At 57.1% G+C, this 10,471-nt stretch overlaps 1 protein-coding gene across 1 annotated transcript in view; it reads right to left on the bottom strand.

Moving 5' to 3' along the window:
- Positions 1-5,226: 5,226 nt before the first annotated feature.
- The window catches only part of LZTFL1 (leucine zipper transcription factor like 1), a 17,424-nt gene continuing 12,179 nt past the window's right edge, over positions 5,227-10,471 (bottom strand). Inside the window, exons 8-10 of the mRNA XM_006170126.3 lie at positions 8,724-8,900; positions 7,828-7,931; positions 5,227-5,971 (exon numbers count right to left, since the gene is read on the bottom strand). Of these exons, the coding sequence (XP_006170188.1) occupies positions 5,953-5,971; positions 7,828-7,931; positions 8,724-8,900 (300 nt within the window). The 3' untranslated portion in view covers positions 5,227-5,952. The remainder of the gene's footprint in view (positions 5,972-7,827; positions 7,932-8,723; positions 8,901-10,471) is intronic.

Genomic DNA, 10,471 nt, shown 5'->3' on the forward strand with positions numbered 1-10,471 from the left:
GAGCGAGCCCGGGCCTTGGGAAGCGTGGAGCCCCGGCAGGGTGGGCGCCCCGTCTTTACATTCTGTGTCCAGCGTGGAGCTTTCTGGCCAGTGAAGGCCCCAGGCAGCTCTAGAGGACACCGCCGAGCCCACCCCTGCGAGGGCCTGGCCATCACTGGCCACATGTGGTCACTGTCAGTCAAAGTGAAACATATTTACAATCCAGTTCCCGGTCACACTGGCCACAGTCCCAGAGCATGACAGTCCCTGTGGCCAGTGGCCCACGCAGGGGAGCACGGATGCAGGACGTGCTGTCAGGGTGCAGAGTTGGGTGGACAGTCCCGACCTGCGGGGCCCAGGGGAGGGGCTCAGCGGCCATTCCCGCTGGAGCTCTCCTCCCCACACGTGGGCTGTGGGCAGCTGCTTAGTGTCCCCAGAGAGCGTAGGTGAGACCTCCACCTCTCACGCTGCCGACGCACCAGAGCTCGGCTGCCCAGGCCCATGGCGCCTCACCCCTGGACCTACGCCAGCTGCCAGACGGGGGCCTCTGCGCTCTCTGCCCAGCCTGCGGCTCCCTGGCCTGCCTGCTCTCCCGCTCGCTGCCCCGTCTCCCCAGCGCCTCTCTCTGCCTGGACCTCATGGTTGGCCAGTTCCACACGTCTCCCTCCTGCCACCTTTGCCCTTGGGTCCTCTCACGGTTTCTCAGCCCTGTGCCACTCCAGCCAGGTCTGGACTTCCCAGACTGCAGCGGGGGCTCTGAGAAAAGCTCGCAGTGTTCCCTCCGCTGTGAGCACAGGCTGGCAGCCCTCAGCAGGCCTCGCCGTGGCCTGCTCCTTGTGATCCGTCTCTGGTGGAGGCCCCTATAGCCAAGGCCAGGGCTCTGGACCTTCTCCACATGCTCAAACCTGTCCCCACCCCTGCGGCCCACAGATGACTCCTGGGAAGCCCACCGTGGCCAAGGGGAGCTCCCTTCAGCTCGGCCCCTACCTGGGTCCTCCTTCCCTCCAGTCCCCATGACGGGGTCCCCACCAGCCTTGCTCTCCCCCTGCCTAAAGACACTTTCAGGCTCTCCCGAGGGCACCTGTGAAGCTGCGTGGGTCTGCTCAGCACTGCGCTTCACCCTAACACGGCCTAGTGCTTCGGTCCCGCCCTGGCCCGCATGCTCTCTCACCTCTCGCAGGCAGTGCGAGGCCCTGAGGCCTAAGCTAACGATCCTCTGTACCCCCAGGAGCATCGTTCATCCTTCCTTTCTCCCATCTGTTGTGACGGGGGGCTGGGAGGCCCCTCTTCCTCGCTAAGCCCCCCTCCAATGCCAGGCCTCAGGCTGCCTTCAACCTCCTCTGACACAAGGTGTTCAGTAATTTCTTTTTCATTTTTAAAAGATTTTTTAAAAGAGAATTATCTTATTTAACTTTGTTTGTTTAGTCATTTATTCTAACTTGACTAGAGAGGAACAGTGAGAGCGAGAGAGAGAGAGGGAACATGAGAAAGCAAGCTGCTTGGTCCGGGACTCGGACTGCAGTCGGCCACGTGGGAGTCCCGCGCCCTTAACCAGCACGCCACCTGCTGGCCCCGGTGCTCGGTAATCTCTAAAGAGGGATGGCGTAATAACCTCAGGGCGTTAACAGCATCAGTGCGGGGGAGTCCGGTCGGCGCTGGGAATGACCAGTGAGAGACGCGTATGGGCCATATTCCGCTTTTCCTTCTCACAGTGACACAACACGCAGAAAACTGTCCAAAACCCTGACTTCAACGCAGTATTATCTCCCCCAAATTAAGAAAAGGGTTGCTGGGGCCAGCATGTGGAGTGGTGGTTAAGGTGCTGGACTCCCACATGGCTGACCGCGGCTTGGGCCCTGGACCCAGTGGCTTGAAAATCACACCGGGCGCGTGTGTGCGCGTGCCCAAAATCCCAAGAGAAGAATGGAGGAGAAGGAACTGTGGCGTGGCCTGGGGGTGATCTCTCACTTTCCCCTCCTCTCTCTCTGGCAAGCACACGGGCCCTAGGGCAAAACCAAACCCCTAAAAATCCCAAACAGGGCAAGGGGGTGAAGTCCCCTCCACCTTCCCTGCCTCGCGCCTTCCCGGCCTGCACCCTGGCGCTGTACTGCAGGTTCCCCGTCGGACCCCGCGGGGACAGCAGAGTGGCTGTGCATTGTTCGTGCCTTGTTCCTGTTGCACGCCCTGTAGGAGAGCTCCGCTCCCTTTACGGCTGCTGGGCATGTAGGGCTCACTGAAGGACGCTGCTGGGACGTGCTGGCCCGGGCTCGGGTCCACCTGCGACTGGAGAGGCTGAAGGCCCAGTGCACAGCGGCGTCCCTCCGCGTCTTTGCGTCACAGATGCAGCTCCACGTCGACTGTGCTCCGCAAACAGGTGAGTGCGGTAGCAAAGGACATTGTGAAAGTGCGACAGAGAGCATGGTCGTGTGGACGTTCCGACCGTGGGCATTCCACTCCAGTCTGCCACATGGGCAGAGCACGGACCTCCCCCTGAACACGTCTGACCAGCTAGAGTAGCTGCGACGCTGCGGAGAGGCAGGCAGCCCCCGGGGCAGCGGGGAGCCTCCTGGCAGAGTGAAGCCGAGGTGGCCGCCCAGAGCTGGCACAGGGGCGGCTGCAAGCCCGGCTGCTTCTGGCCCTGCGTCCACTGGGAGACGGGACAGAAACCGGACACAGAGGCTGTGAGGACGGCCTTCGAGTAGGAGAAACGACGTGAGAGGCTGGGGCAGGCAGCCTGGAGTGGGGGGAGATGCTGACAGTGTGACTTCAGGAGGGCTTGAAAATGCTCTCGGCATGGGAGAAGCTCACACTTGCATCCTGTTTTCACGAGCTCTGGGCAGTCTTCTCTTGTATTTTATCAGGCATGCTGGGAGAGGCTCAGCTTCCTGGGAGTCCGAGTCAGGGCTGGAAACAGGCGCCCCGCACCACGTGCTTTTGTCACCCCCCTCCCAAGAGCCAGCGCGTGGCCGGTCCCCGGGGGCTCTGGGCTGAGGTCTCGTGGTCTGACTGGGAGACGGGACAGAAACCGGACACAGAGGCTGTGAGGACGGCCTTCGAGTAGGAGAAACGACGTGAGAGGCTGGGGCAGGCAGCCTGGAGTGGGGGGAGATGCTGACAGTGTGACTTCAGGAGGGCTTGAAAATGCTCTCGGCATGGGAGAAGCTCACACTTGCATCCTGTTTTCACGAGCTCTGGGCAGTCTTCTCTTGTATTTTATCAGGCATGCTGGGAGAGGCTCAGCTTCCTGGGAGTCCGAGTCAGGGCTGGAAACAGGCGCCCCGCACCACGTGCTTTTGTCACCCCCCTCCCAAGAGCCAGCGCGTGGCCGGTCCCCGGGGGCTCTGGGCTGAGGTCTCGTGGTCTGAAGAAACTATCTGGCGTAAACAATACGGTGGGCATGGCTTAGAAAGGCCCGCCTGGAACAAGCAGGCCGTTCGCGGCTCAGGGGGGACAGGTGCAGGGCTGAGCTTGTTTAGCGAGCATCACGGCAGCACCGCAGCTCCGGGCACCTGCGTAGCGAGGCAGCATGAGCCGGGAAAACAGGACGGCCTGCGTCCGCTGGGCTTTCTGTTGGTCTTGGCCACGTTTCTTCCTTCTCCTCAAATATTTCTGCTGGGAGCAAGCAGTCAGGACCAGCGAGGACACACGATCGGGTGGAAGAAAACAGACGAGTGCTGTGAAAATATTTTCGAGGGTCAGCCTGTACCTGGGGCGGTGCTGACTCGGCGCGTCCCCGAGGGGCTGCTGTGTCCTGCTGCGCTGCTTGGGGCTTGTGCTTGCATACCCAGGGTTGCACTCGCTCCCACCCTGCCAGGAAACACACGTGCTTGGCTGACAAGCTCAGTGGGCCATCCTCGGTACGGGACCTTGAGAAACTGCCCCCGACTTCTGAGCCGGGACCTTTTTTCTTGCCAAAGGGCATAGGAGCCCTCATGCACATACATGAAAAGGGGAGACAGGAGCACCCCCAAACGGAGCAGAGTCATGCCACAGGCCTTCTCCATTCCTCCATCCCGTCAGGATTTGAGGCGTGCAGGCCCAAAATGTTTTCCAAGCCTCTAGGACTGGAATCCAAAGTGCAGCTGGCCACGTGGGACCCGGTCCCCCACACAGGGCCTCACTGCTGTCCTACGAGGCTGGCCCAGCGTTTCACTCCTCTCACATTTGGCCTGCCAACCGCCCTGCCAATCTGACCCAGGGCTCCTGCTCTCCAGGACTGGGGAGAGGGAAGACTTCCTTTATCACGACTGCATTGCCATAGCATCGCAGGTGTGTCATGAGCGTCCCCCGCAGGGGAGTGACTGTGAGTGGAGGAGGGTAGCCGGTCTCTGCCGCGGTGTCGTGCAAACCCCTCTCCCTCGCATCAGTCAGACCCCTGCTGGCCCGGCCACAGTGACAGGCGGTCGGGCCCTGGTGCACGTGGCTGGAGGCCCCGGGGAAGGCTGGATCACACGGTACAGTCCCTTCTCCTACACTGCCCTCTTGGGAGGTGGCATGGTGGTTAAGGGCACTGGACTCCTTACAGTCGACCATGGTTCGAGTCCCGGGCCTGGTGTCTTGCTTTCTCACTTTCCGTCTTTCTCTATTGCTCTCTTGATCTGTCCCTCTCTGGCCAAATTAAAAATAAGTAAATAAATAAAGTTAAATAAAATGATTCTTTAAAAAAGGCTTTATCAAATAGGACTCCATAGTCAGTGTGCAGCAGTGTTTTCCTACAATGAACTTTCTCAGACATAAGTAAATGATTAAACATTTATTTAATATAGACTCAAAATGGAACATATAATGACAAAAAAAACACACATTCCAAACAGAAGAAACTAATACCCAAATCCTTTACATTTCACTTTTGCCAACAGGAGGTCAGAGCCGTAACTTAGCAGGGACAGGCCGTCTCTACAGCTCGGCACATGAAGTTTAGTCCAGGCCTGAACCAGCTTTCTTAGAAATCCCAAATACACAGGCTGGAAAGACTTTATATCTCAGAGGAATGCGATAAACCTTGAAGCTGGGAAACTAGTAAAAAAAAATAAAATAGTATGTTTCTAACGGTATGGGTTTAAAAGCAAGCAAGCAAAGAAAAGCATCAAAAGCAGACGTTACGGTCTGTTGGCCTGTGCAGGCAGCTCCGCGTTGTCCATGTCAGAGAGCGTCACGCTGTTTACTTAGTGGCGGGCAGCTAGGCTTATGCTGCAGAAATATTTTCTTTCTGAGGGAGAGGGAGTGGGGTACTGACAGGGTCTGTCCCGCCTCACATTAGCCGGGCATGCACCACCCACGTGGCCCCGGCCTCACGCAGCGGTGCCCCAGCCACGGCGTCGCATGCCCAGACTCAGAAATACTCCCGAGTTTATTACTGACAAGCGGGAGATGCTGTACAGAGTATTCCCAAACTGCCTCTGAAACAAGATTCAAATTCCACCTGGCAACACAGGCCTCTCCCCACGCCCAGCATCACCCTGAGAAAGGTGTGGTCTGAGAAAACATGAAATGGTTTCTGAAGGCCGCATTTCTGCTTCTGAGTTTTAGAGAACATCCCGGATCACGAGTGGAGGGGCTCGCCGGAGAGAACACCAAGTCTGTGCTAAGGAACTGCGGGGAGACAGAAGCCGTCCACGCACGCTCTGAGGACGGGACCTCGCGAGTGACCCCACCGCAGTGAGGAATGACAGTGCTGGCAGGCTCTCGGTTTTTGTTGCCTCCCTCCCCTGACCCATCACCTTCAGACAGTCTCTCTTCCGTAAAGAATTCTCAGTGCGTTCAAACTAGGACTCGGGCCTCGAGAGTGGTCTCGGAGCCACGAGGCTTCTCCCTTCTCAACTGGACAAGTGAGGACAGGAACTCCGGTTCTAAATGTTAGAAGCAGAGTCTAAATAGCAGGAAATAAGAAGGGCCCTGACAAAGCGCTTCACATCCATGTCTGGGGAGGGCGTGCTCCAGGCCTTGGCAGCTCCCAGGAGGGGTCTTCCGTCTTCAGTCCTCGGATTCGTACCTGGAGGTGAAAGTTCAGAGCAGAATGTCACGGCACGTGCTGTGGCCTCCCCGAAGCCCCTCGGCGACCACGCCAGCAGCGCCTCACCTTCCACCTGCAGTTCCTGCTGCGGTTCGCGCTGCTGGCGGGCATGGAAACTAGTCCAGCTGTCACGGAAACAGGGCGGCTCTTCCTCGGAAACACGCAAACTAGAACCGCCGTGTAACCCGCAGTCCCACTACTTGGTGTGCGCTCAAAGGAAGGGAACCCCGCATGCCACGCAGATCTGCACCCGTGTTTACGGCAGCATGTTCACGCCAGCCAAGGTACGGAGCAACCGAGTGCCACTAACGAACAGCCGGATAAAGAAAAGGTGGCCTCTGGCCAGTGGAACACCCAGCAGCCACTGAAAAGGAAATCCTACGTTCGATGTCAGATGGGCAAGCCCACAGGATGTTACATGAAGTGACGTCAGCCAGGCCAGAGAGAAATCCCACGTGTTCTCACTGACGTGACCTCAGAGGAGAGAGACGGAATATGGCTACGAGGGCTGCAGGTGGGAGGGACAGAGGGATGCTGTGTGGTGTAAGCAAAACCGAGACAGGGCAGAGGGTGGTTCCCGAGGTTGTAAACCAGAGGGTGGACACGGCTCGTGACGATGCGTGTGCATCTCCGAGTGGCTGAGAGGGTTCTGCACGTTCCCGGCACAGCCATGACACAAGCTCGAGGCTGCGGGCACACTGGCCTCACCGCGTTCTCGTGCAGGAAGTCGCGCTGTGCCCCACGAGCACGAGCAACCAGCATGTGCTAACGGAAAAATTAATATGCAGATCTGCTGCTTTAGTAGAAGGCAGAACCACTGAGGCAGCACGACAGTGACTCAGGGGGGACGTCTACAGAAGGTGGGACGGCCCAGGTGCTGTGAGACGTCAGGTGCACGCGCAGCCGGAGTCTGTGCGGGCCTTGAGCAGCTACTGCGACCGCGGGAGCAGCAAGAACGGCCGGGACGGCGACGTGAGTAAAGGGTCAACGAGCCCCTCCACGGACAAACGTGAGCTTGGACTCACTTTCTACCTCTACCTCCTGGAACTCTGATGAAGGCAAAAGGCCGGATGAGTCTCCAGGCAAAGCCTCTGATGACAAAAGGGACCCAACTGGCGGTGACCTCTGGCCCCAAGGACTGTGGCAAACTCTAACCATGCGATGGAGCCACAGCCTCCGGTTCTGGTGCACAGGGAGTTCGTGACCCACACGTCCTGGCTGGCCATCACGTGACTGCTCCCAGAGGTGTGGGTCCTAGTACAGCACAGCCTGGGCCAAGCCGGTCGCGCACTGTCTGCGGGGATCTGGCCGAACACGCGAAGGCTCGGGAAGACCAGCTCTCGGGCTGTGGCGAGGACACCACCGTGGCTGGCTGAGGGCGCCCCAAGTCGCGGTTGCAGTCGGGTGCATGACTTAAGGCCCAGCTGAACCTAAAACGGAGCCCTGGCAGGCCCAGCAGGTGGTGTAGTGAGTCGGGCACTGGACTTGCACGTGGCCAACCCCAGTCTGAGTCCAGGACCCGATAGCTGGAAACTCATGCTGGGTGCACGTGCGAGTGTGCCCACAACTGCAAGGAGAATGGAGGGACTGTGGCGTGACCACCAGGGGGGCGATTTCTCGTTTTCTCCCTGTCTCTCCCTGTCTTCAGGAAGCGCACACATGCCCTGTAGCAAAAAATCTCCCTGAAAATAAAAAGGAGCCCTGGTGGGTAAGACAGACGAGGCCAGGCTGAAGGCCCTGGGATGAGGACTGAGCTTCCACCCAGTGACCTGAGTCCTCTGGACACGAGCCCGGACTCCACAGAGCGGGGAGAGGACCCGCAGGGATCCGCTTACTTCGCCAGTCTTTTCCGCAGGTCTCTGATTTGGTCATTCTTCCTGGTAAGAATCTCTTTCATGTTCCGATAAGCTGCCGTTTGTTGAAATTTCTTCTCTAATTCCTGTGTAGTGAAAAACGTCAGCCCATTAATAAGACAAAAGGAAAGAAATAACAAATGTGATGAAAACGTTAGTATTTGCTCTATTTTTATTACTGTTTTGCTTACCTTACCTTCTAATTTCCTTTAAAAATATACTCACATAAAATTAAGACCATCTGAATGTCAAAAACATTCTTTCAAATGAGAAGCCAATCGAACAGTAACATTTCCCAGACACAATAGTAGCAAATTACTCCAGTAAGCTAAGACTGGACGTGGGACAGCTATGTGAAAGATTAAACTGGGCCAGCAGGTGGCATAGTGGTTACGGAGCTGGATTCCCGCACGACTAAATGTGCTTCAAATCTTGAACCTGGTGGCTTGAAGTCCATGCAGGGTGCACGTGCATGTCCACACCCTGAGAGGAGAACGGGGAAGGGCCTGCGGCGTGGCCCCCAGGGCTGACTTCTCCCTTTCTGTCTCTCGGGTTCTCTCTGTGTCTCCATTGAGTGCACACGCCCTATAGCAAAAATCTCTTAAGAAAAAAAGAAATACTAATTTTCATATAAAATGACCATGATCTTTTTCCAAATCCCAAAGTACTGGCAGTACTTCAGGAAGATCATTTTAAGTTTACTTGCGTTTTAGCTCCCACATTGCTAGACGTCTGATCTCTACAGCACAGACTCTCGTCACTCTATTTCCGACGTGTGTTCGCCATGCTGTCCCTCTCTGCTACACGGGCATGCAGACACCAGGTAAAACCTGCACAGCGCTCCCCAGCCACAGACACGTCTGGGACACAGCTCTGACCTTCTCAGCCAAGCTCAGCTGCTCCTGGACCCTGAGAAGGTCGTGCTTTGCTGTGGCCAGACTCTCCTCCAGGGACTTCTGGCTCTCGGTCTTGTCATTAAGTGTCTTCTGAAACTCACTCTTCAAAGCAGCAACAGTGTCTTCCAAGTCACTCAGGTCCTGGGCCTTTAGGGACACCTGCAACAACAAGTGACATGTGAGCACGGCCCTCCCTCCCAGCAGTTTCGCTTTCTGTGGTTTCAGTTATTCATGGTCAACCACGGGCTGAAAATAGGTGCGCACGGAGCGATCAGATACTCTGAGAGACAGGCAGAGACCGCGTTCACAGAACTTTCATCGTCACACGGTCTGAACCGTCCGCTTTGTGATTAGTCGTCGCTCTCTCACTGCCTACTTCAGAAGCCGAGCCTGGCGTAGCAGGGACGCACAGGGACGCGCCGAGGACAGACGGGGCACAGCACGGTGAGCAGCTGACATGGCCCTGGCCGGCAGCGGGACCACTGTAATGTGCTGATACCTCCACGGTACTGCTGAGATGGGATCCGCCCTCAGGAGAGACGGCGGGGAGACGCCGTGTGCTGCACGTGCACGCCAGCCTCCCCGCCAGCCTGGCCAGCACTCCCGCCCCGCGGGCCACCAGCAGGCCTAGGCCGCTCTCAGCCCCACACGGTCACCACCGCATGGAAATACCAAACACGATGCATAGACCGCTGGGGCTCCGCCCAGGGCAGAGGCAGTGAGAGGAGATCCCAGCGTGTGCACCAGAGCTGGGGTGTGGGGTGGCACGTGGGGCTTATTTTGAAAAGCTAGGTTAAGAAAATCCTGGGACGAATTCTGAATTCTTTGAAATGGTATTAATGAGGGAAAAAAATTATGCAGCTTACGTCAGAAACTGAACAGGTGTATGTGGTGGTCATTATTTTCAAGAAGCCACTATGGGAGAAGGAGCAGTTCCTGGTCACCTGGTTTCCTGAACTGACGAGATTATAAATTCTGATGCTAACGGGCGTGTACACCCTCGCGCACCATGGGCGGCCAGACCCCCGTGTGGAGCTCATCTCTGACGGAGTGAAACCCATGAGACAGAAAGGACCCACACTCGTGCTACAGGAAGATGGTCCCCAACTGCTCTGGGAGGAGCTGCAATTTTCCACAAAGGAAAACAGCCCTTGCGTGTTTCTAAAATGGAGCCTTTGGAGCCTTTACTCGCTGTAACTAGTGAAGACATGTATCGGTTTTGCTTTCGTGGCCGAATCTTGAAGTGAAATGACGGCCAAGCCCCGGATGGCCTTTTAACGAATCCACATCTGAAGACACGTGCACTTGTCTGACTCCCGAGCTGTCAGAAGCTGTTCGGGAACGCTCGCCTTTCACGGATCTAGTCTGCGGTGAACGTCGTGTGCGTTTCCGTTTTTCCAGCCAGTGAAGAAGTATCCCATCTAAAACTGTCTACGGGTGGAAAGGCAGGATGCCGGAGACGGGCCTCACAACACAAGCGAGAAAGGAAGGAGCACGTGCAGGGGACAGGCTGGCCAGGGGCTGGGGCAGTGCAGGGCAGCACGTGGCTCCCCTCCCGGCCTAAGTGTCTTGGCCTCTTCACAGAAAAAAGCTTGAGCAGCCTGGTGGGGTGGACGTGGGGACTGCCGAGCAGACATTTACAGCGGCCACACCCCTAGGAAAGCACACCGAGAGGGCCCGCTCCGAGTGTGGCCAGTGCTGCACACTCAGCGGCTCCCAGCGGCCGGCGG

The sequence above is a fragment of the Tupaia chinensis genome, unplaced genomic scaffold (assembly GCF_000334495.1).
Source record: "Tupaia chinensis unplaced genomic scaffold, TupChi_1.0 Scaffold148065_1, whole genome shotgun sequence".
NCBI classification, from domain to species: Eukaryota; Metazoa; Chordata; class Mammalia; order Scandentia; family Tupaiidae; genus Tupaia; species Tupaia belangeri.